Raw genomic sequence first — 27341 nt, forward strand, 5'->3', positions numbered from 1 at the left:
AAGTCAATCAATTGCCTACAAGCCTTTTCCCCTACTTTTTGCTTATTTTCTTCTGGTGATGATGGTAATGTTTACTTAAAACTGTAGCTAGGAAGAAGCGCTAACTTTAGATTAAATCCTGGTTTAGGAGTATTTTAGTCCCTAATGGCATCAACAAAGATAAACAGTAGTTGCGTTTGAGATTCAACAAACTGTGACCTAGTTTCTTCATATGTAAAGTGAGCCATTAGGACAAAATCATCTTAAAAGCCAAAATGCTCCAAATTCTTTACCAAGGAAGAAGAAATGAAGAGGAAACAAATGGAAGGGAGAAAATAAAATAGAAAATGAAAATGATGTTTTCCACCATTCCTTAAAACTATTTCATCCTTTTGGTTTTCGTGAAACCTTTTTTTTCACTTTTTTTCTCTTGCCTTCCTGGCCTCTTCTCTGATCTCTTTGATGAACTCACTCTCACTGTCTTTTCTTCTAATCTTGGTGTTTCCCAGGATTCTAACTTCAGTCTTGTCTCTCAGCATACTCTCCTTGGTCATCCTTGTTTAGATAAAAACAAAACACTTTTTTGTGTGTGTGATGATTGCTAAGTAGACATCAGCCTACTTACTTCATTTGGGCCCAGGAGGTAAAGAGTCCTTCATGATCTACTGCTGAATCATCCATTTTCTCTGTTTTTCAAGGGTCGTAAGAGTGAGGCTGAAAAGTTCTTCTTGAAGGCTATTGAGCTGGATCCCACCAAAGGAAACTGTTACATGCATTATGGTGAGTGGTTGATAGTTTTTTCCACGTCCCCCACATTTACTGTTAATGTTGATATGAGATTTAGGATTTGCTGGCAAAGAGCATTTTGAGAGGGCATGGACTTCATTGTTGCAGATTTCACCCCATGCTGTAGTCTTAGCTTCTCATTCAAAGCAACCATGTTATCGAGGTCTATGCATTATAGTTTCCATTAGTAATTTTCGTAGGACTTCAGTGGGGAGAGCCATTTTCGCGGTTGTTTCTTTCAAGTCCATTTATTGATGTAAATAAGGTCTCATCAGGAAAGCATCCTGCTCCTTGCCTGATGCCTGGTATGGAACCAGAATATTAGCTCTCTTATATTTGTAAATGATAATATATTGTTCATTGACCATACAATTTTGAAGTTTTGGAGGTTTACATTTTGACTACAGAATCTTACTTTCTGGAAAATAGAAATGTCCCCAGGCCACTAGATACCTGAGATTGGGGTCAAGGATAAACCATAAATGGTGTAAAAGATGTATTTCTCATTCAGTTTAGCCTTGGCCTTAATCAGTCCAGAATGAACTTATATAACAACTCTGTGTCACATTCCACTCTATCATTAGTAGTGAGTCATGGTGTTAAGTGAGGTGAAGTATATAGCTGGTTTGGTGCTGGGTAAGATGTACTTATTTCTACCAGATTTGTAGTTGGCATGGCTTTCAAGGAACCAAAAAGCATTTAATTTTCCTGATCCTCGGGGAGGGGGGGGGAAATGATGTGTTTTGTTTTTTTTTTTAAAGATTTTTATTTATTTATTTATTTGAAAGAGAGAGAATGAGAGAGAGCACATGAGAGGGGGGAGGGTCAGAGGCAGCAGCAGGCTCCCTGCCGAGCAAGGAGCCCGATGCGGGACTCGATCCCGGGACTCCAGGATCATGACCTGAGCCGAAGGCAGTCGCTTAACCAACTGAGCCACCCAGGCGCCCGAAAAATGATGTTTTGACCACTCTTGGCTTTGATGTGTTATTATCACATAGTAAACTGAAAGATGGATGGTGGTTAAATCTTGAAGAAATAAAACTAATATCCTTCTTTTTTTAATTTAATTTTATTTTTTAAATTTTTTAAAATTATTATGTCATGTTAATCACCATACATTACATCATTAGTTTTAGATGAAGTGTTCCATGATTCATTGTTTGCATGTAACACCCAGTGCTCCATGCAGAACGTGCCCTCTTTAATACCCATCACCAGGCTAACCCATCCCCCCACTCCCCTCCCCTCTAGAACCCTCAGTTTGTTTTTCAGACTCCACTAATATCCTTCTTAAAGTTAAGTCTTTCTTACATTTTACAACTGGTAAAACAAAATTCAGTGACAGGCTGTGAGTGTGAAAAAATGGAAAAAGTAAAATGGAGGATACACTTTATCAACCACAAGTCCATTTGTTTGTTTACATTTTGCATAAATGTTTATAAATCTCAGGTCTTGATGCTTTATCTTTCCAGCATAACGCAGCCTATAATTTCACACTGGCTATTGCATAAGTAGTCCGGATTTTTTTCACAAATGCAGTGTTATTGCCTGTTAAGTTGGCAGTCAACTAATTAAAGTTTGCTGCAGAATTTATTTTATTTTTACAGGATTTCTCATATGAAGTATTTTAAATTAGATTTTCTCATGCATACTATTTTGGGCACCCCTACTGTGCATTAAAGTAGGTCCATGATTATTTTCCCTGAGTGCTAAAGAACCTCTTCTTCTTATTGCATCTTTTGAAGTAGAATTTTTTTTTCCCTGTTTGCCTTCTACATTTCCTTTACCTCAAACTAATTTTACTTAATACATCTTCTAATCTTGTTCCCATAATTTTATTATATGCTTTATGTTTTTTGCAGTCGATTCCTTTACATTTCATTGTTGCTTCATTTGCATTGCGATGGGAAAAAAAGCACTGTTGTGTTCATTTTAAGAGTTTGTCTCATTATTCTGCCTTGTCTGTCTTTACCCACTTCTGTTGTTTTATTATTTTTTTATATGACATCCTCCTCCCAATTTTTTTTTCCAGTGGTGGTGGTAGAGAGAAATTTTGGGGTTTAGTTTTAACAGAAAGTGCAACAAATCCTTTATTGTATAGGTTATTTGATAATAGTGGTAATATACATTCTGTAACTGTATGTGTAAAAACAGATTCTTCTTAGCACTCCTGGATTATTTTAAAGTTTTTAGCACACAGACACTATTAAAAGTACATGTATTTTCAATGGGAGGAATGACTATATAATTCCCTATAATTTTATGAAATAGTTTCAATACTTTTTCTCACTGTGGAATGGAAAATAAAAAAGATTCAAGATGAAGCATCAAGAAGTAGTAGGTAAGACAAAATAATCTACAAATGGACAGGAAGCCCATGACTGAGTGCTTGATATTCCTGTCTGTGCTCATGTTATAAAAAATGTACCTTTAATTTGGGGGAAATCTACTTCCAGTGACTGAATTTTAGAACTGGAAAGCTCTTTTAAATGGTCTGATATAATCCTGTTTGTACTTATAAACAAATAAGTACAAGTACAAATAAGTTGACTGAAGCCTAGAGAAATGAAATTGGCTTGTCCAAGTTAGCTCTGTCAAATAAATAAATAAAATCTTTAAAAAAAAAAAAGAGGTAACTAACCTTTGGGTCCCTTGAGAACTGCCATTGACTTTTCTTCTCTAATGTATGTTCCATCTCTCCCACAACATGGGGAGATACCCAAGCAGATATGCAGGTAGGTAAGTAGGTAGATACTTTTGATTAGTACGTGCTTCTATGCAGTTTTAGAATGTCAAATGCGTATAATCATAACTCAGCTTAAAAAAGTTTAGGGAAGGATTTTTATTTCATTTTAATGTGTATACAATGTGTCTGATGGTGCAAGATACTGTTCTGTCTTCAGAAAGTGAGTAGGGCTATGTACGAAATAAATAGGGTGATGTCATTTTTAAAAAGGTGATGTGGTGGGAAGTGGGGTGCTTCTTGACAGCAAGTAGCAAGGAGAACATTTGTGAAGAGGTGATATTTGAAATCTGTAAGTGTGAACCAGCTATTTGAAGAGTCAGGTAAGAGCATTTCAGATAGAAAAGACGAAGTTCAGAGGCCGAAGGCAAGAGCAAGCTTGTGTTCACAGCAGAGAAGGAAGGTAAATGTGACTGGATTATATTGAACCAGATGGGAAAGTGGGAGGAGATGAGACTGGAGAGAAAGCAGAGCAGAGCCCCTGGGGTTTTATCGACCAAGCTAAGGAGTTTGCATTTTCTTCCTAGGGCAAAGGAAGGGACCGTGTGGAGAAGACAGGATTAGGGAAAGGTCTAAGGGAACTCTTGCTATGTTTTAGTCAAGAGAAGATAGTTTAGATTTAGTTGTGGGAATGTAAATTTTTATATTGAAAGTATACACTTACCTTCTTTAGAAAATTCTAAGATAAGTGAGAATGGAGAGACCCTGATTTCCATTTTTGCACCATCAATATCTAGCATATTGTCCTACTCATGGTAATGTGCAATAAATGTTGGTTGAGCTCAGTTAGAGATGTTCTCCATTTTAGAATTGAATGTAGGTTCCAAAACAGACCAAAAGGTTGTTCCATTAGCATTTTTATTACTTCTTGTCCAAGAAGATACATAATATGATTCCTATCAGCTCTCCATCATCTTACTAGTTATGGATATTCTTAGGATATTTATACCCACAATTGAATGAGTAATAATACTTCCTCAGCTTAAAAACAAATGTTTAAATAAAATATACATGTTGTTTTGTGTCTTTTTTTTCCCCAATACTTTTGCAAGTGCCCATGAAAATGCCAGTGTGGGTGAGTTTTGTTCTATTGGAAATTCACTCTCCTGGGTGTTGATGTGCTTTTGATTTGCTTGTTAATAATACACAAGACTTCGAAAATACCATCCATTTGGGACTAGACAGAGGGAATTATAGAATTTATATTGACTGCAATGACTATTAGAAGGCAGTGTTTAAAAGCACTCTCAGTTGGGACGTCTGGGTGGCTCAGTCGGTTAAGCATCTGCCTTCAGCTCAGGTCATGATCCCAGGGTCCTGGGATTGAGTCCTGCATAGGGCTCCCAGCTCAGCAGGGAGACTGCTTCTCCCTCTGCTGCTCCCCCTGCTTGTATGCTCGCTCGCACAAGCTTTTTCTCTCTCTGACAAATAAATAAATAAAATCTTTAAAAAAAAAAGTACTCTCAGTTACTTGTATTTTTAATCCACTAGTTCTGTTTTTTTTTTTTTTTTTTTTTTGAGGAAGGGATGCGTGCAAGATTGTCTTTTTTCTTCAGGTTGGCTTGCAACAAAGAAAGCTAAATAAAACTGGTTCAGTAAATTTGTTAAGTGTAGGGCTTTCTGGTACCTATAATCTCTGGGATTAAAATTCCTTATCTGTAAAGTGTGAAAGAGTTGATATGGACTTTCAAAATGTTTTTGTATATTAAGATTTCATGTTGTTGCTAATATATACTCAGTTTCTCACTGATCTTGCATCAAAAATTTTAAAGAATGTGTAGAAAACAGGTTTCAGACTATAGTATCAGTAATAGTATAATGTCACATTCGTATGTCATCAAGCTTCCAGTGTATCTCATGTCCGTATGAAACAAATCATGTGAAGTCTTTATGGAATTTAGTTTATAAATGTTGAAGATGAGAATTTGGTGGCTTGATGTGTCATGTGGGCCTGTAATTCAAGGGATTCTCCATGGTTTTCCCAATGGCTCCAGTGGAAAGCTTCTGCCAAAAGAATAAAAGTCAAGACAGGAAGTCTCTCTCTCTCTTTTTTTTTTAAAGAATTAGTAGGAAAACCTTTTTTTTTAAAGATTTTATTTATTTATTTGACAGAGAGAGAGAGCAAGCGAGAGCAGGAGCACAAGCAGGGGGAGTGGGAAAGGGAGAAGCAGGCTTCCCGCGGAGCAGGGAGCCCAATGCAGGGCTCAATCCCAGGATCCTGGGATCATGACCTGAGCCGAAGGCAGACGCTTAATGACTGAGCCACCCAGGCGCCCCAGTAGGAAAACCATTTTGTCAGAGTATATTACAATTTTTTCTTTATGTACATAGTAGTAAATTTTATGTAGATTGAAACAACTTAAGTCAATATGCATTTGTTATGAGACACGTACTATGTATAAATCTGGGCGGATGGGAATTCATTAGTTATTAAGGACAAAAGCATAAAAAGTGAAAAGGAAGCAGATTGTGATAAATGCTTTTGAGAAGTATACTTTTATGTAGACCTTGGATGGTTTCTTCTTTTCCTATCAACTTCTAACTGTATGTTTTTAAGAGTTACGCCTTTAGCCTCATTTTCTTTATTACAGTTACACTCTCTGGGTGAAGTTGTTCATTCCAGGGGTTCAGCTGTATAGTGATGAGTCCTGAACTTCTTTGTCCAACTCAGTATTTATCAAGCTAGATGTAGGGAGACAACAGGGAACAAGACAGGCTGCAGTGGAGCTTCCAAACTGGTGAGGGAGGCCCATGTTGTAAAAATGATCATTTAATTTTAATTACAATTGATTTTATAAAGGAGTATAATGAAGGGGCCTTGATTTGGGGGGCTGAGGTGCAGGAGAACTATGCCTGATGATCTTACACATAAATTATATTTGAGTGAATAGTAGGAGTTTACCAGAAAAAATTATAGATACGAGGGGATACATTGGAGAACAATAAAGCAGAGAAAGTGCTTGATGCAGAAGATACACATATGTCTGGAGGATTGTTCAAGGGCAGAACTAGGACCATAGCTAGAAACTCTGAGAAGATACATTCTGGTTCCATAGGAGGAACATAACAATTTATGAGAACTGCCAGCTTATGAAATGAATGCCCATTGAAGATTTTTCAACTGTGAGTTTATAAGGATGCTTGAAAGAATTCAAGCACTGGAAATGGAAGAGGACTGATCCAGACAATCATGAAATCATTTCTAATGTAAAGGAGCAGTCATTTTGTCCTTCTTCCTCTTGAACCCACAGAGAAGTGTAGAATTTTTAAAACTGTAATTACCTGGATTATTATTTGGCTCTACTTATCAATTTTAGAAATCTGAAAATGTGTTACTACATTTATCCTGATATTTCTCGATCATTATGTAACTCCTGTGAAGTAGGAATAGATCTCAACTCCATTTGACTGAAATAATAGAAGTTCAGAATTTCCAGGTGATTCTTTGGATCAGAAATTTTCAACATACATAGTAGGAAAAGAACTTGAAAAGTCCAGCTCCTTCAACTTCTAAGTCCAGGACTTCCTATTATTAATATTATAGTCTGCTTGTCTGCAGGATGCTCTTAAATTTCATTTTAAAAAGTAGGTCTTGGGGTGCCTGGGTGGCATAGTTGGTTAAGCATCCAGCTCTTGGTTCCAGCTCAGGTCCTGATCTCAGGGCCGTGAGATCAAGCCCTGCATCAGGCCCCACACTCAGCAGAGTCTGCTTGAGATTCTTTCTCCCTTTCCCTCTGCCCCTCCCGCTCATGCTCTCTCTCTCAAATAAATAGTAAAATAACTCTTAAAAAAAAAAAAAAAGTAGGTCCGGGAGGAAATTGTTAAAATGTTATATTCGATATTTCGTCAGTGAACACTGAAAGGGGAAGTTAAAAATATGTGATAGGTCGAATTGGTAAGAGGTCTGTAATTTTTTTATTATCATAATTAAAGCTAGTCAGAAGATGGCAATGATCTGGGGTTGATTGTGTTGTAACATTTTATTTTAATCACTTCATGAACTCCAAGAGTAATTTAAAAAATTAAATAATGAACTAAATAATGGTATTTCCTTGATTTAAAATGAAAATACATTTTTGGTTTTTGGTTTTTGCAAAATTTCATTGAGATGTTTAATGCTTCAGACCAAAATATTTTATTAAAATATCAGTATTTGTGTCCCTTTATTGCTCCAAAGACAGCACAGTTGACAGATGTATAATTAGAACATGATATTTCTTTTCTTTTTTTTTTTCTTAAGATTTTATTTATTTATTTGACAGAGAGAGACACAGCGAGAGAGGAAACACAAGCAGGGGGAGTGGGAGAGGGAGAAGCAGGCTTCCTGCCGAGCAGGGAGCCCGATGCGGGGCTCGATCCCAGGACCCTGGGATCATGACCTGAGCTGAAGGCAGCCGCTTAACCGACTGAGCCACCCGGGCACCCCGAGAACATGATATTTCTAAATGTCATTCCAAACTATTTCATTTCTTACCTATGATTTTTTATTTTTAAATTTGCTGTTATTACTTTTAATATAGGTTAATAGGTTAATATTTAATCTTTTTAATCTTCACACCTGTGTGTATTTTATGTGAGATATTTTTGCAAGCCTTTTAGAATTAAAACTTTATCGTGACTAGAAAGGGAAAACCAGGAAAGGGATTCTTTAAGCTTATAAGCAAAGAATAAAGGAAAAATTAAAGGATTAATGTATTTCCAAACGAAATACAGTTAAAAGACAAACAGTTAAGTGATAGGAAATAATTTCCATTAAATCACAAGATAAAACATGTCTACTTAAGACATGAGAAGTTGTAAAACTACAAGGAAAACAGAGTATAAAGACCAAGGGATATGAACAAATAATTCCCCAAAGAGGAAGTATAACAGATTTTAAAAGATAGGTAAATATAGAATTTCGTTAGAAATAAAGAAATTCACTTTCAAATAAAAATATATGCCCTTAAGTTACTCTAGCATTTATTCTCAATAATTCTCATTAAAATATATGTTAAGAAAATATTTTTTCTATGTTTAAGATTATCAACAAAAGGTAGTAATTGGAGCACAGCAGTGCTATTTGTTAGAGTCAAAAATGGAAAAGCATCTAAATGCTTGAAAAAGGGAAATGATTAAATAGTGTTATTTCCATTTGATGAAATATTTAACATCCTAATAACAGAGACAATTGCCTATGTTATTATACAGGAAGAATGATTAAATTTTACAAAATAACTACATCATTAGAAATGCAAAGCAAGGGCGCCTTGGTGGCTCAGTCAGTTAAGCGTCCAACTCGTGATTTGGGTTCAGGTCATGATCTCAGGGTTGTGAGATTAGGCCCCATGTCAGGCTCTGTTCTGGGCGTGGACCTGCTTGGGATTCTCTCTCTCCCTCTGCCCCTCTCCACTCCATGCACACACTGTCTCGAGAGGGGGGAAAAAAAAAAAAAAGAAAACCAAACAAGCTATGTTAATAATAGATGTTTTAGCTTTTTGGACTCTTGCAGCCTTTTTTTGGGGGGGGATGGGCAACAGGCTTAATTTCTATTTTATATTTTCCTTAATGAGTACATTAGGAAGGAATATATACTTGATAAAATGTGAAAGAATAATTGTCTTAAAATATTTTCAGATAGTTTGTAGAAAAGATATCAGGAAAATTACAGTAAACAAGTAATTATCCAAAAAGTATTTAACTGAACTCAACATGTAAAATTTAAGATGTAAAAATTAGAAAGGGATAAAAAGAGAAAGGCATCTTGCCTGAATTCTCTATTAAATACCATATTTCCATGATGAATTCATCAAATATAACAATAACACAAGCATTTACTTAGGACTTTTGTGTCCTGAGAAATTCTCAAGGAATTTTCATTTAAATCCCCACAAAAGCCAAGTGAGGAGGTTACCTGACTGTCTCTATTTTACAGATGAGGAAAGCGAAGTCATCAAGCTGTAAGGTAAATTCCGCAAGATTTCAGGGCCAGTTAATAGGAGAGGCAGCATTTGAACCAAGGCACTCCGGACTCTTACACTGTACCATCTCTTAATTAGTATAAGAGATTAATATAGATATTTTCCATCCATATTTGCTCTATTGGTAGGTTTATTGATATATAAAATATGTATCAAATACACTGAAAGTTGGGAATCACTCCCCCCTCCCCTTTTTTTATTACCATCACCTTAGGTGTTAGGATTTCAACATATGGATTTGGGGAGGGCACGAACATTCAGACCATAGCACCTACCATATTTTATCATAACTCTTAAAAAAAATACTATTAATACTATTATTATAAAATACACGATGATTATGTTTCACAATATTAGATGATTAAATCAATTGAAGTAATATGGTATGACCTGACTGCAGTGTTTTTAGAATTTACATGAAGAAAAGTGTTTGGTGTCATGCTGGGCACGTCTGTGCTCATTAATGCTAGTGCTATTATTGAAGCTCAGTGTTCAACAATTATGTCTCTGCACCAATACTGGGTATTTTTGTGCATCTTTTGTTGTTTCAGTAACCCAACACTGTGCAGAAATAATACTGTCCCTATTTTACAGACAAGGTATCAAGAGTGTACGTGACAATATTGAAGGCCCAGCAAGTTGGCAGAGGAAGGATTTGAACCTCCTTGGACTCTTAAGCCTGTGATATGTTTATGGTGCTTTTTGCCTTGTGCTTATGGTTTGCCTTGTGCTTTTAAAGGTATACTCTTACCGAATGTAAGCCTGGTGGGTCCCCAATGGTGGCAAAGCCCCAGAATGCTGAGGTTTTGGAGGACTGCTGGTGGAGAAACCCATGGAGCTCTCAAAATCATGTACTTAGAAGCGTCAGGAAGGAAGGGCAGCTTGAGGTCATCAAGACGCAAGACGCGGAGAGAGCCTGAAAGGTACAGAGGCAGAGAAGGAGCTCATGTAAAGAGGAGTGAAAAGAAAAATGAGAAGATAGAGCACCAGACCTCACCCCACCCAGCGTACTGACATTTTCTCATTTACTCTTTCCGATAACACAGCCAGGTTATCCCCGTTTGCAAAGTGAAGAAACTGTGGCTCCAGTGACCCTTGCTCTGGAGATTCCTACACTGCATGCAGTGCCCCCCATGAAGAAAACGGCCCATCAGTATTTTTGCAATAAAAGAATGACTAGAGAAGCATTTACTGACCTTTAGTTAGTTTTACCCTTTCCTTTTCTCATCTCTGCTTCCAGTTTTTGCATGGGAATAGAGTCCACTTTGTTTTAAACGTGTAACTACATGATGCAGTTAAGTACTGTCTTAGTTCATTTGGGCTGCTGCAACAACATAACATATATGGGTGGTTTAGGAACAACAGAAATTTACTTCTTACAGTTCTGGAGGCTGCAAGCCCAAGATCATGGTGAGGGCAGATTGAGCGTCTGGTGAGGCCTACTTCCCCATCGATGGTCTTCTCACTGCTCCCTCACATGGTGGCAGGGGCAAGGTAGCTCTCAGGGCTCCTTTTATCAGGACACTAATCCTATTCATGAAGGCCCCTGATTTCAAAACATGAACTGGGGGTGGGGGAGGGGGAGAAGCACAAACATTCAGACTATAGCAACAATTTACATATACGCGTTCTTTTGAATCTGTCTTTGTATGGGACACCAGAAGTCACAAAGACAAGATGGTAAGAATTGAGTTAAACTTCAGATTAGGGAGTAGGAGTGCAGTGGATTTTGGAATGCAGCCCCTCTGTTGATTACTCCTTGAGCATGGTCTACCTTTTGCTAGCCTCTTGTTCCTCAGTTTCTTTATCTGGAGATGATTGCAACTGCTTCAGGTTGTGAGGATTCGTTTACAATTTTATAAAATAACTAGCATGTCATATATGCTCAGTAACTTGTAACAATGGTCATTTATTATTTTTAAAATATAATAGAACCCATAATAATATCTTAGAGAATGAACGAATCATATAGAAAATTTTTTCAATAAGGTATATGAAAAAGAGACAGAAATTAGGGGAAGAGGAGACAATAAAAATCTAGATATTAAGAAAAAGGAATCGGTATCCATCAACATGCAGACAGAAAGAGAACGGAAAAAGAATAATTGCTTGCAAGAAGAATGAATATTGTAAGTAACAAGTAATTGGGAACAGAGAGAGAGAGGGAGAGAGAGAGGGAAAGCAAGGAAGGCAGAGAGGGAAAAAAAGAGATACTGTTTTTCCAGTCTTAGCTATTTGGATTTAGCAATTGAGTGCACTTTGAGATTCTTGTTTATGTTCTGCCTTCCACTTAATTGAAAACAATTGTTCCCAAAGTTTTCTACCCTGTCATTAACTCTTCTGTGCCTCAGTGACACATCTGTAAATTAATACCTCAGAAGAGCCCATTGAGATGGTGTTAGAGGGCAAGGAGAAGACTCAGAGCTCTTCTGAGGAAGAGGAAGAGGATGTGAGCATTTAGCCACATCCTCTCTGCATTCTCATTATCACCCCAAGTTAGTCCCAGAGGCACACTCCCTTCCTTACTGACTTCCCCTGTGTTTGAGCCTCATGTCTACCTCATCCCTTTCCTTACAGTGCCCTTGTCTAGGAATGACACTACTCATCTCTATCTTTGATTAGGTCCTATCCTCAACCGGTTATGTCTTCCCCTTCATCTTTAGGTGGTAAAACTCCTCAGATTGTTTGAAACCTAGCATGGACTTGTTTTCTTTATTCAGTGCACTTGATCTCTATTAAATCTCTATATTACTTACAACTATAATGGGTTGTGCTGTTCCTCCCTCCCTGCCCCTCCCCCTACTCTTTCTTTCCCTAATGTCTTCTCTTTACTTCCTCTCCAGTCCCCCTCTTGTCCTCCTTGCCTCCCTCTACTTCCCACTCTCCATGTGACAGTCTTCATAACTCTCTCAGTGGTTTTCTGGCATCTCCTAACCCTTTTGGAAAGAGTCAGGGGAGAAATAAATGCAATAAAGCATCCCTAGCCTTCCTGACCTCCTTTCTGCTTGAGCACAGAGCTCTGGCCTGCTGCTGTTCCTCTAATCTCCTTTGCGGTAGGCATCTTCCTTGCCACATGTCCAATTCAGGGCAAATTTTTGGTCTCATGTTCACAGAGGGACAGATCTGGGTCCTCCCAACCTCAAAGTGAGCAGTCTGGATTGCTCTCCTGGGCATCCTTTTCTTGTTCATTTGGCCCACCTGTTTTCTTGGCCAGTAACTACCGCACATTTATCACATTGGGTTTGTCTCAATAAATCAAAGCTGTTACTCAATCAAGCTGCCAAGAGCACAAAAACACAAAGCAACAAAAATAATAGAAGGGAAGGGAAGAGAGATTGGTTGTATGTATTTTTTTTAAAGATTTATTTATTTATTTGAGAGAGAGAGAGAAAGCACGCATGAGAGCAGGGGGAGGGACAGAGGGAGAAGGAGAGAGATAATCTCATGCAGAGCCTGACCAGGGTTCAATCTCATGACCCTGAGATCATGACCTGAGCTGAAATCAAGAGTCAAATGCTTAACTGTTTAACCGACTGAGCCACTCAGGTGCCGTGAGAGAGATTGGTTTTAACGAGTAAGAGCAGGGGCTCCTGGCAGGCTCAGTTGGTAGAGCATGTGACTCTTGATCTCAAGGTCATGAGTTCACATCTCATGATGGGTGTAGAGATTACTTTAAAAAAGAAAAAAAACGAAGGTGCACCTGGGTGGCTCAGTTGGTTAAGCATCTGCCTTCAGCTCAGGTTATAATCCCAGAGTCCTGGGATCAAGCCCCCTCATCGGGCTCCCTGCTCAACATGGAACCTCCCTTGTGCTCTCTCTTGCTCGTTCTCTCCCTCTCTCTCTATTTCAAATAAATCAATAAAATCTTAAAAAGGGGGCACCTGGGTGGCTCAGTCATTAAGCGTCTGCCTTCGGCTCAGGTCATGATCCCAGGGTCCTGGGATCGAGCCCCGCATCGGTCTCCCTGCTCTGCGGGAGGCCTGCTTCTCCCTCTCCCACTCCCCCGCTTGTGTTCCTGCTCTCGCTGTGTCTCTCTCTGTCAAATAAATAAATAAAATCTTAAAAAAAAAAAATCTTAAAAAGGAGTAAGAACATACCTAAAAATGCAAGGGATTCCCAGAAAGACATTCAGCAAGCCTCCCTTCAGAGAAGCAAAAGAGATGATTCCCCTCCATATTTTTAATCCTCCCAGGCCTAATTAGCATACGTTAACAACCTCTGTTTAGCAGCATCTCCTTTAGACAGGTAGTCGAAATCCTGAGCATTGCATTATCCCCCACTCTGTCTCATCAGGAGTATATTACTCACCTTCCTTAGTAGAAACACTCCAAAAAGGGCTTGCTTCAGTTCTGCCTTACCCACCTGTCTTGTTAACATTAGATGTCACCAAAATCAGCCCAAATATTTCCACCATCTTCCAGGCTTTTTTCCCTGCTCCAATCATCTGAATCTTTGAAAAAGTTTAGACAAGTGCTTCTGGCTATTCTTTCTCATGACCTGGCTGCTGATTTTATGAGCAGAGCCACTGTGTGAAAATTCAAGTGGTACCCTTATTTGTGCCTTTTACTCTATGTATATTCAATTTTAATTATAAGTTGAACAAAACCAAATATTTACCTCCATCCAGATATGATGCACTTAGCCTGTGAGACCTTGCGTCTCCTCAAACTTATATCCATTTTGTGGTTAAACTCTCTCCATAATCTCCTCTTTCCTCTACTAAATTCAAACTGTTTCAAGGATAAGTGTTGCACTTATCTTCCCCGTCCTCCACTGCAAGTATCACTACGTCTTACGTGTATTTGGCACAATATACATTTCTTGGGTTGGATATGTTAATCTATAGTTTCTTCTTTTTCCCAGACTATTGAATTTATTCCAAAGTACAATGGGATATAATAGATTTTAGCCAAATTGCACAGTTTGGACTGTTCTGGAATTAAGGTATCTTTGAAGGCATGATTGATGACTGGATTATTTGTCATATTCCAAGGGAAATTCAGAGATCTAAAACCAGGGCTGCCATGTTGCCTATATTCCAGAGGCACTGTTCATAGAGACCTCACGGTGAGTGGCAACCTTGGAAATTTTGCAATACTCAGCATGTTGTGGCCATTTACTGCAGCCCTGCCTAAAATCACTCTAAGGTGAGAGGATATGAATAGGAAAGTGCCTGGTGACGACCTATGCTGGCTAGATTCTAGCTTGCTCCTGCAGATGAAGGAAGTACTTCTGCACATGGGGATATAGGTAATTCAGTCCTATTACTGAATGTGTAGTTATTAAATCCCCACAGTGTGCCAAGAAGAGAGTGAGCCACTGTGGTATCCGGAGGAAGAGCACTCCCAGTGGAGGGAATGGCAAATAAACACTGAAGCAGGAGTCTTTGTTTCTCCAGTGTGTTAGCAGCGAGAGGCATTGAATAAGTGACCAAGAGGGAGAGTAGTAGGAGACAAAGGAGATGAGGTCAGAGAATAGGGTAAGAGGTTGGGGGAGGAACTCCCTGCTGACTCTGTCAGGCTGTGTAGTCCAGTATAAGGACATTCACTTTCCCTAAGTCAGCTGTAGAATGATGGGCACTGACTCCCACTATTAATAAGGATCATTCTGACTGCTATGTTGAGAATTCTCTGTAGGGTCAAGGGCAGAAGTATGGAGACTGGTTAAGAGGTTATTGCTGCAATCCAGAGTGACGTGATGGCGTGAGACAAGGTAGTGGTAGGAGTCAGACAATTCTAGATCTATTTAGATGGTCTGATGTCTTCTGCCAAGGGGAACTATTTTAGTGCAAATATTAAGTTCTAGCTGTTATTTTATAAATAAGATTTTCATTTGTCTTTGAACATTTTTTAAAGCTATCTATGAGTGATTTTTCCCAAAGAGAATCGTATCATCATGACACCTATTACAGATTGTTTTAGCTCCTTGATTTAATTCCATTGATCAGAATAGTGAATTTTTCATATATTTTAGTAAGAAATGCCAATGCCAACTAATCTGGGGAGTTTATGTGCAAAACTTTTACAAAGCAGTATTTGAGCCTAGGCTTAAGGCCAGCTTACACTGTTACGGATTTCTTTCTTTCAGGCAGTTTTTTAAAGCCAGGAATTAATGAAGGATTGATCTTCGCCAGCTTGTCATATTGAAATGTTGGTAAAAATCCACCAAATATTTTAAACAGTTCATTTAGAGAATTGTCCCGAGAAGAAATGGTATAACTGTAATACAAAAGCTCCTGAGTCTAGAACTGTCAACTGGTTTTTCCCTCTTCCTTTTTTAGCCCATGGGGAGACTTAACACTCTTTGAATCTGGACCTCTAGAGAATGCTTTCCCTTTAAATATCCTTTTCTGTGTTTCTCCACTCACATTCCTTTTTTTTTCTTTGTAATTTCTCATCTTGTTTTTGCCTTTGTTCTCCCTTTGATGGAAGACAAGTAAGATGATGATAATTAACTTGGGTAAGACAAATTATAAACCAAACAATGATAAAGTGTGGTAGCACAATATATACATGAAAACAAAATATATTTTACTTAAGATTTTCGTGGTTTCTTTATTTGAAATTCTGCTCAATTATCAAACACAAAGAATGCGTTTGTTTCCTATTTGTGAGAGAGAAGTGATTTCTCATAACTGTTCTACATATGAAAGATAAAATTCTTAAATATCCTTATTTTAAGAGTTTGAGAGAGTAAACTTTCTTTATTGCATGTATCTTATTCATACAGATATATCTTCCTATCTGCATGAGTATGTGTAACCCGGTCATTATTCTTTGTAATATAGGGAAGGGCATGCCACATGCTGTTTATTGACCAGAAGAGCTTAATCTAACTGGTGGCTAATCCCAGACAGGGCATCCAGAGTATAGTACAAAACAATTATTTTGTTCCCATCAGACACTGGTTCTCAAACTATGGACAATGGAGTAGCAGCATCAGTAGGAACTTGTTAAAAATGCAAATCATGTTCATTCCTCCTTTGTCAAATGAATTTGTCAGAGGAATGGATATACAGTGGGCAAAAAAACAGTCTCTTCAACAAATGGTGGAAAACTGGACAGCAACATGCAAAAGCACGAAACTAGACAGCTTTCTTTCACCATACACAAAAATAAACTCAAAATGATAGAGATCTAAATGTGAGACCTGAAACCATAAAAATTCTAGAAAAGAGCACAGGCAGTCATTTCTGACATCGGCCATAGCAACACATTCCTAGATACGTCTCCTGAGGCAAGAGAAATAACAGCAAAAATAAACTATTGGGACTACATCAAATATAAAAAGTTTCTGCACAGCAAAGGAAATAACCCAAAATACTAAAAGGCAACCTACTAAATGGGAGAAGATATTTGCAAATGACATATCTGATGAAGGGTTAGTATCCAAATTATATAAAGAGCTGATACAGCTCAACAGTGAAAAAACAAGAAATCTAATTAAAAAATGGGCAGAAGACATAAGTAGACATTTCTCCAAAGAAGACATCCAGATGGCCAGCAGACAAATGAAAAGATGTTCAACATCACTTATCATCAGGGAAATGCAAATCAAAACTATAATGAGATATCACCTCACACCTGTCAGAATGGCTAAAATCAATAACCCAAGAAACAACAGGTGTTGGCGAGAATGTGGACAAAATGGAACCCTCCTCCACTGCTGGTGGGAATGCAAACTGGTGCAGCCACTGTTGTAAACAGTATGGAGTTTCCTCAAAAAGTTCAAAATGGAACTACCATATGATACAGTAATCACATGAGTTGGTATTTCCCCAAAGAATGTGAGAACAGTGATTCAAAAGGAAGGATATGCTCCTGTGTTTATTGCAGCATTATTTACAATAGCCAAACTATGGAAGCAGCCCAAGTATCCATTGATAGATGAATGGATAAAGAAGAATATAAATATAAATAGAATATTATTCAGCCATAAAAAAGAATGAATCTTGCCATTTGCCACAACATGGTTAGAGCTAGAGAGAATAATTCAAAGTTAAGTCAGAGAAGGACAAATACCATATATGATTTCATTCACATGTGGAATTTAAGAAACAAAACAAACAAGCAAAGGAAAAAGACAAACCAAGAAACAGACTCTCAACTACAGAGAACAAACTGTTGGTTACTGGAAAGGGGTGGTTTCATAGGGGGAGGGGTGAAATAGGTGATGGGGATTGAGGAGTACACTTATCTTGAAGAGGAAAAAAAAAAAAAAAACAAACCATGGGCTCTACCCCAAACCCACTGAATCTGAAACTCTGGGGATGATGGGGCCTAGCTCTCTGTTCTATCGGACCTTCCAGGTGATTCTGATGTGCCCTAAGGCTATGAGCCACTGAAAAATGTAACCTTTCACACCTTGCAGAATCTACCACTGTAGATGGGCTCCTTCAAGTGCCTGCTTTCCTTTCCACTCCCCATACTGCCCTGGCTCCTCCTTGTAGTTTCCTCTCACCATCAAAGCCCAAGTAGCTGCTCCAACCCCACTGAGCCTCAGCATCTGGCTCAGTCTTGGTGGGCTTTCCATAGATGTGTACATTCTTCAGTAAAGAGCACCTGTGTCTCTCTTGTTAATATTGATCACTTTCAGCCAACAGTGATTCAAAGACATTGTATAAAATGATTCACTACCCAGTAATGATAAAGATGAGAGGATTGACACCCACATCCTGTCACATATGCTGTTAAGTGGGATAGCCATATTGAGGCAATTCTGCTTTATACCCCCTTTATTCCTGCCTCATGAATAATACCATTCTCTTTTATTCTTTTAAGTGCTCTGGTTTATATGGTAAATTATATTGCAGTGAACTAGTCATAAGCAATTCTAATACTGTTGGGGAGTGGTCAAAGAAAGATTCACCAAGAAGGAAATGTTGTAGGGCTTAAAAATAAAAGATGCCCAGTTTACAATAGGTAGGCAAGATGGACTGGTGATAGGGATGGGACAAGAGAAACCTTAGAGCCTGAGAGTTCAGGATAAATAAGGATTTATCCTTCAGGATAAATAAGGATTTATCCTTCAGGATAAATAGGGATAAATAAGCTGTGAAACAGCTGGTTGTATTAAGGGAAGCAGAAGTGGTTCAAAGGCTCAGGTAGCAGTATTAGATGGGAACAATAATAGTTGAAGCTGGTGGAAGAGTGACTTAAGACAAGGTCTTCCAGAAGAAGTAAGGGCAAATTTTGTTCCTCATTATTCCCCCAATAATATGTCAGTATTGGCTCTTTGGATCGTTATTAAGAAGAAACCTAGTGTGTCTTTGTTTCCCTATTTATGTTGGTTCTCTGTATTTGAAATGCTTATTGCTCCATTTTCCATCAATTCTGGGCTATATTTCAAACAAATAATCATTATATAACATAGCAGAATAATAATTCACTTCCAAATTTGGTTCACATTTTCAAGTCCAGTGGGGAAAAAAAAAAGACACCAAACGGTCCACACTGCATAATATTTTATGCCTTTATCATAGCAGAATACTAATGCTGGAATATTGAGATATATGGCCTGTCGAGAACAGAATGGGGGGAATTATGCAAATACCTTACTAATATGTTGTGATATTGTTTTTCTGAATGTTAATATGATGAATGAATTCTGTTAAAAATGATCATATGGGGATTTTTTTCTGTTACTGTTTAGTAAAAGTTACGTGTTTTGTGTGGTTTGGGGACCTTGCAAACTGTCTGTAAATTGCATTTTGCATGACAAAGCTGACTTAAAGCATAAAGAAGTGTTTTAAAATTATGATAAAAATTGTATATTTGATTTTATACAACTAGTTAATGTTGTTATCCTTTGTTGTTGTTGAACATTAAAGATGTGTTTGGCATCAATGAAGCTTGAAAGGCTTTGCCCTTGGGGCATTGCACATGAACTGACCTCTTACGCCATTGAGCATCATTATCTTTTTTTTTTTTTTAAAGATTTTATTTATTTGACAGAGAGAGACAGTGAGAGCAGGAACACAAGCAGGGGGAGTGGGAGAGGGAGAAGCAGGCTTCCCGCCGAGCAGGGAGCCCGATGCGGGGCTCGATCCCAGGACCCTGGGATCATGACCTGAGCTGAAGGCAGACGCTTAATGACTGAGCCACCCAGGCGCCCGAGCATCATTATCTTCATCACCGAAGCTTCTTGTCATGGTCCTCTGTTTCTGTGTGGACAGTAAAGATATCATGTCCTTCTTTTCTCTTTTTTTTTTTTTTTTTTTTTACCAGAGCTAGTGTGTCTTCTTTACCCTCTACAGTCTGGAGTAATGAATTTTACTAAATAACCTTCATTATTCAGTTAATTGTTGCATTTTCCTAACTATTAATACAGAACACAGTTCAGAGTTAATAACTGTCTGGAAAGGAAAAGGAACCATCAATAAACTCCTACATTATCCTTTGTTTAAATATCACATAATTAATTAACATATTTATTAATGCATTTACTTAGGTAAACATTATTCTTTGAAGGCAGGTAGCAATTAATATTATGTTTTAATTTTGAGAACTTATAATAAGAGTAATTAACTGAAGAATAGGTTTAGTCTGGTATCCTTTACTAAGATCTATATGATGAGATATTAATTTTTCAGTATGCCATAGAGTGTCTAATTCTTGTTTTACTGTCTTTAAACCACATATACTTTCAGCTGAATCTCATATCAACATATTTAAAATTAGTATACACCTGAGTTTCATAAGTAATGTGTGTTTCTGTTTGTAAGTGTAACTACAGTTGGCCTTTGAGCAGCTTGGGGGCTAGGGGCATGATCCCCACGCGGTTGAAAATCTGTGTATAATTTTTGACACCCCCAAAACTTAACTATTAATAGCCTAGTGTTGACTAGAAGCCTTACTGATTACCTAGACTATTAACACATGTTTTGTATGTTATATATGTTAACATACTGTATTCTTAGGATAAAGTAAGCTACAGAAAAAATGTTAAAATCATAAGGAAGGAAAACACATTTATAGTACTGTACTCTATTTATTAAAAAAAAAAAAACTACATATAAGTGGACCCATACAGTTCAAACCTGTGTTGTTTGAGGGTCAACTATATTACAAATCAGTGTTCTTAACAATTTTCTGACCTAACAATTATGTTTGAGACAGAATGTTAGGTGACAGACTAAGAAAATAATGTACAACTTTTGGTAGAAATAGCTAAGAGGTCTCTAAATCCTGGTCTTTAAACTCACTTCATTTTAACAAGTCAACTTATCGTTACTCACCAATTCTTACCAATTGACATTTAGATATAAGCAGAGTCTGTGGCTTATTATAAATTCTTAAAATAGAAAATGTCCTCTTGTGTTTTAAGGACTGGTCCTTTTGGGTTAGAAGACAATTTGTAGTATTTATTAGATAAGCAGTAAATAATGGGCTCTTTCAAACCACTACCATCAGGGAGGATTTACCATTTACCATTTTTAAATTTGTTTTTCCCTGTGCAGCTCAGGACTTGCAAATCATTTTTATAACTTTTTTCATATTCTTAAAATCTTGAACTTTAAGCAAACGGGAAACCTAAAGCAAAAAATAATCATCAGACCACAACTCAGCAAGCCCAAAAGTTACATGAATGATTTCAGCATCTCTCTGTTATGCATTGGTTTTCATTTGAATATCCATGTCAGATAGGGCTTAACATCATTACTTTTGCTGTTAATAAATCCCCAGCTCTAAAACAAACATAAAACAGCCTGTTCTTTCTGTTTGCCTAGCCTTAAAATTGGACCCAAATCTTTGTGTGTGTGTGTGTGTGTGTGTCTTTATGTATGTTTCTGGGATAGCACTACATATCAGTTCTGGAGGTATAGTTTCAGAATAGTATGGCTCCATCTGCAATAATTCTAGCCTTTCAAAGCTGACCTGCAAGTAATCTCAAAAATGTGAATGTGTTAATATTTGTTTCATGTTTATTAGTCAGTCTAATTGAGTAAGTAAATGCTCAGTGGACCTTTGTACATTCTTTCAGTAATTTTAGTGCTGCTTAGGGACACCTGGGTGGCTCAGTCGTTAAGCGTCTGCCTTCGGCTCAGGTCATGATCCCAGGATCCTGGGATCGAGTCCCACCTTGGGCTCCTTGCTCAGCGAGGAGCCTCCTTCTCCCTCTGCTTGCCACTCCCCTTGCTTGTGCTCTCTCTCTCTCTGACAAATAAATAAAATCTTTAAAAAAATAATAATTTTAGTACTGCTTAAATATAAGAAGTTAATACATTTCAATATAGATAGCCTTGTTTGTACATATGCATCAGAGACAGAAGCTGTTTTAAACAAACAATAATGAAAATCAATTCAACCCTTAATTGTAATATATCTTCAACTGTATCCATTTTATTTCTTGGTGCAGTAGTCTATACAGGATTTTTTTTTTTAAGGAAAAAAAGAAAACCTAACTATGTGAATATACCAGATGGATGCATTGGGATGTCCTGCAATGAAGGGAAAGGCATAGAAAACAGGACCAAATAACGAGATATAGATGGGCAGCCCACGTACATCTTAGCTTCAAATCATTTTTACCACTCTATTTTTCTCTGTAGTGATTTTATTTGTTTCACGGGATTAGAGTAGTAGTTTCTAAGTTGAAGCTCACTTGGTTCTGTACTTTGCAGGTCAATTTCTTCTGGAAGAAGCTCGCCTCATAGAAGCAGCTGAGATGGCAAAGAAAGCAGCTGAATTGGACAGCACGGAGTTTGATGTGGTCTTCAGTGCTGCCCACATGCTCAGGTGAGTTTTGCTACTATACCTTAGAAGACCAACACTGTGGCTTTGGGAAAGCTAATAGGTAGACTGAGTACCCTGTCATACTGCCTTATTCCACATTCTTGAGGTGAATTATGCTGTCTTACCATGCCAAAATCAGTCAGGAGTATTTTATTCGTTATAGCTTATGTGCACAGTATGTAGGGCATGTAAGCATTCAGGACTCTGAAAATTATGGAGAACCATTTTCCTTTCCCTTCAAAAATGACTATAAAATACAAAAAGAAAATTGCAAAATTAAAATGAATAACTGTTTAAAGGTCTAAAACAAAACATGTTGATTAGCCAACTGCATCTATTTGTGTTTTATATTTATTATATTGAGTGTGGCATGTGAATGCATTTTATTATGTTCGGTGGTGGAGAGGATTGTCAAGTACAAATATACCTAAGGGCTATCAAAGTCTCAAAATGGTGCTGTATTTAGCATTGTTGCTATGTAGGGAAATGATACATCTTTGTAGACCTTTTAGTACTTCTATTTTCAGAAAGATATTATGAAAGCTGATTATAACAGCAAAACAATTAAAAGGTAGATCAACAATTTTTATTGTGAACATAAAAAGAAAGTTAATGCATCCATAAGTGGTGTTTTAGGTTAAAGAAGAATGTTTTTAAGAAACTCAAATGATTTATACAGTTTTTTTAAAAGCATTATTTGTTCTGTTAGTAATATGTATACCCCTTCTCCCATACTCTTACCTGAATTTCACTCGACTAAATCTTCACCTAAATGCTTCATTAGCTGACATCCACACTATGGGCTCTGGGTTTGGCTCTAGGAATAGGTTTGTAATTATGTAGATTTCTCTTACTAGGGAAGAAAAATACCAGAGGAATGGCTTCACAGTTGGATGGCTTTAACACACGGGCTTTCAAGAAAAGTAGTTTTGTTTACTTTTTGAGATCCTTGTAGATTTATATGCAGTTGTAAGAAATAAGACAGAGAGATGCCCTGTACCATTTATCCAGTTTCCCCAATGGTAATATATTGTAGAATGAGAGTACAGTATCAAAAGCAGGATATTGATAGTGATACAATCCACTGGTCTTATTGCGTTTCTCCAGTTTTACTCAAATTTTCTGTGTGTGTGTTTGTGTGTGTGTGTGTATTTAGTTCTATGCTTTTTTATCACACCTATGTAGGTTTGTGTATCCATCACCATAGTCAGAGTACACACTATTTCCAATATCACAAGCATCCTTTGTGTTGTCCTTTTATAACCACCTGGCTTCCTACTTAGCTTTTCATAAGTTTTATTTTTCTTAAGATTTTATTTATTTATTTGACACAGAGAGAGAGAAAGAGTACAAGCAGGGGGGAGCGGCAGGGAGAGGGAGAAGCAGACTCCCTGCAGAGCAGGGAGCCCGATGTGGGGCTCGCTTTCAGGACCCTGGGATCATGACCTGAGCTGAAGGCAGACGCTTAACCAACTGAGCCACCCAGGTGCCCCAGCTTTTTATAAGTTTTGAGTAAGAAATTCAAAGTCTGTTTGAGAGGAAAGTGTACTGTGAGGTTTCAGTTGAATGCACTCACTCCACATTTAACATTTCACATTCCTAAAGCTGGTATCTACAAAGAGAAACCAGCATTCAATCAACTATTGGTATATTTATAAAATAAACTATAGCCAGGGGCACCTGGGTGGCTCAGTCCATTCAGTGTCTGCCTTCAGCTCAGGTCTTGATCTCAGGGTCCTGAGATCAAGCCCTGCATAGGGCTCTCTACTCAGCAGGGAGCCTGCTTCTCCCTCTCCCTCTGCCCTTACCCCCTGCTCGTGCTTGCTGTCTCTCTCTTGTGCTCTCTGTCTCGAACAAATAAATAAAATCTTAAAAAAAGTAAACTATAGCCAATCTCAAGAACCTTCAATGCAAGGATAATTTTCAAAAAGACACCTTTATTTGCATGACAGGCTTAGGTGCTGTTATAGGGAGAGGACTTTCTCTTCTTCATGAGTAAAACACTGTGCTTTTAGTCACAGTAAACCATTTGCAAGGATGGATAAGCACAACTTTCTACAGGCTAATTCATCTTAATCATAAGAGATACTTTCCTCAACAAGGTATTTTGCTACATATTAAATCAGTATCTGAAATTCAAGGTCTATCAGTGGAAACCCATTATGAGAGAGTTACAAAAAAGGTCCTTGTTAAATATATCACTTCCAACTTTTCCTTAGTTACCATAGTGCTAGAAACCAGTGGAAAATTTTTATTATACATTGGCGATGTGGAAATCTTTAGGGTTTGTTTTTCAGAACCTTCTTTCTAGCTTTCTGCAGTCTGCATTCCTCATTAAGGTGCAGTCAGTCAGCGCTTTCCTAATATTGATTGCAATTATGACCACAGCAGCCTGGCTATATCCTACTCTGCTTGGTGGCAGCCCCCATGAATGTTTTTACTTAGTTTTTCTGTTTTTCGACTTTATTAAATTCAAGTATTTCTTGAGTACTTACCATGCAAGTTGTATACCAACCTCTTTCCTTATTCACCAAGAGCATTTAGGACTTTGCTGGAAGGAGTAAGAAAGGTTACTCATTTTGCCTTGAATGCAACCTTATCAAAATCCTTAGCTATCAAGATCTTGCTTATTTATTGTTACATGTAATTTCCTCTGGGGATGCCAAATTATTGTAAATTGACTTTGATATTAATTCTTCCCTCGGAGCTCTCTTTTGCAAGATACTTAGAAGACAAAATTGGCAGGGTTTGGTGAGGTAAGAGTATGAGGCAGGGTATGAGGGAAAGAGTAGATGCCTCCCTGGTTGTGTCTAGGTTAGCTGTATTAATGGCTACCCTCATATCCAAAATCAGCAATTTAGGAAATGTTATGATTCAAGAAATGTTTTGAACATATATATTTAACTTCCCTTTCCTTAGCTAATTCCCAATGAAATGACCCAAAGAATCTATCAGTGAGGAAAAACTGCTCATCACAAATAGAAAAAAAAAAAAAAGTCATTGCACTTAGATGAGACCATATTGGAAGAGGAGAGTTCCTGGGGCTAGCCATCAAGGGGCAAATCTTTATCTTATTGGGATCTTCAAGAGGCTTGAAATCTGACAAATTTCTAACAGACCCATTTCAACTCTCAATAGTGGATAATGATCTTTCTCTGTAGAGTCAGCACATAGAAAGTTTTGAAATACTGGATTTCAAATTGGCAGTTCAGATAAGAATGACAAATCAGATGTGTCCAAGTAAAGAGCCCTTATCTATGCAGTGAGATTTACATTAAAACCTAAGAGCCACTTAGAACATCTATAATTCCTGTTATCAAGGTGATTCACAAGAATGCTATGTGGTGTGGAAATATCAATGCTGTTCACCAACTATGTAAGCCTTCCACCTTCATTAAACATATTAGGATTGTACTTTTCTGCCTTCTTCCAAGTTGAAGAACTTCATGGTTCTTAGTTGGATTGTTGAAGGTGTGTGAACATGATGTATGTCACTTCTGAGCCAAAGCTGTTAAGAGTCAGTGCTTTTCCTTTTTCTGACTTAGAAATTGTGAAAACAGATCCTGAAATGACCAAAGGGGGACAAACCTCCCTACTCACCTGCACTGAGTAAGTGAGTGAGAAATAAACCTTGTTGTCCTGATTCACTGAGATTTAGGATGTATTTATATTACAACAGTGTAACCTAACCTAACCTAACTGACACAGAATACATCTGGGAAAATGAAATAAGTAGTTTGGAAGGGGAACAATATGACATTAGAAAAGATTACTAAGAGATTAACAGGATCTCTGAGTTTATAATTGCAATGGAGGCAGGGCAAAATTGAGAGATTGATAATTTAAATATAAGTTATAGATCTCTTCTCAGTTTAATGTAAAGTACTAAAGACATCAAAATGATGACTGAAAAGAAAAAAGATTGGAGGATAGAATGAGAACATTATATGTATACTAATAATTACATATGTGTTAGTATAATTATATGTAGTATACAGGTATATATATATACATGTAAGTATATATGTGGTATGTATATAGTATGTGATATGTAGTTTTATTTGTATATCTATAGATAAGTGTATATAATTATATGCTGTATATGTGTAAGTAGTTATATTTAGCATTTATATATATATTGTTTCATAGTTTTACTTGGTTTTTGTGTATATAAATGTTAATATAAATAGAAAATTTCTGAAGGCAAGCATGGAACACATAAGCAGTTATCAACAAATAGAGGAAATTTCGAAGCTAGAATAAAGGCCTTCAATGATCATATTGAAAGTAAAACTGCTGAAAATAGATCGACTCCTAAACTTGTCTCCATGTATGGGTCACACTTTTTAGTTGCAAACTAAAGAATATGCTTTTGCCAGTTTAAGCAGAAACAGGATTTATGAAAGAGTATTCTATAGCCCACAGGCTCAGTCTCGGGCTTGAGAGCACCATACATAGTCAGAAATAATATCTGACCATCTATCTGGCTTTCCCTGGGAGTCAGCAGCTTCTACAGTCCCGAGCTCTGCCACCATCACCCACAAGCACCACCTCCAAGTGCCTATGGTTTTACACTTCTGACAAGTCCCGGGTGATACTTAAAATGTCAGTTGGATGATTCTCTTGGGCGCAGCTGCCTCCCTGTTAGGCTTACTTCTGACTTCGAGTCCCTTGAGGTTGCATCTGATTGGTGGAACGTGAGTCATGTGCTGGAATCTCGGCTACTAGAAAGTCGTAAGGAGAGGGAATTTCTGGCTTCTGCCTTACTTGGGAAGGTAGGATCCACACTGCAGCTAATTACTAAATATATTTATAGAGAGGGTGATCACAGATGTTGAGTGGCCCTCACATAATGAACATTAAACTATATGTGTTGACATTTTTAGTACTTCAAATAAAATGGGAAAAGTACTGGATGCTTCCAGATGAGAGTATTATAAAAAAGAAGATTGGTTATCATCAAAGGAAAATATCAAAGGAATTCAAATTGCTAGAACTCAGTCAAGTTATATCTATAGAGTTGTAAGAAGAAAGTATTGAATCAGTTATTCTGTTAGGAGCATTTTGTATGGATGAATTTATTCAGTGTTCTCCTAGAACTAGAAGCTAGAAAGAGCACAAAGATATTTGATAAAGGGA

The 27341-nt window shown here is 37.5% G+C and overlaps 1 protein-coding gene across 1 annotated transcript in view; it reads left to right on the top strand.

Moving 5' to 3' along the window:
• Positions 1-27341, top strand: part of TMTC2 (transmembrane O-mannosyltransferase targeting cadherins 2) — a 341011-nt gene that overhangs the window by 305739 nt on the left and 7931 nt on the right. The window contains exons 9-10 of the mRNA XM_081822153.1: positions 678-759; positions 22091-22205. Of these exons, the coding sequence (XP_081678279.1) occupies positions 678-759; positions 22091-22205 (197 nt within the window). The remainder of the gene's footprint in view (positions 1-677; positions 760-22090; positions 22206-27341) is intronic.

The sequence above is a fragment of the Leptonychotes weddellii genome, chromosome 5 (assembly GCF_054177405.1).
Source record: "Leptonychotes weddellii isolate Sample4059 chromosome 5, ASM5417740v2, whole genome shotgun sequence".
Lineage (NCBI taxonomy): Eukaryota > Metazoa > Chordata > Mammalia > Carnivora > Phocidae > Leptonychotes > Leptonychotes weddellii.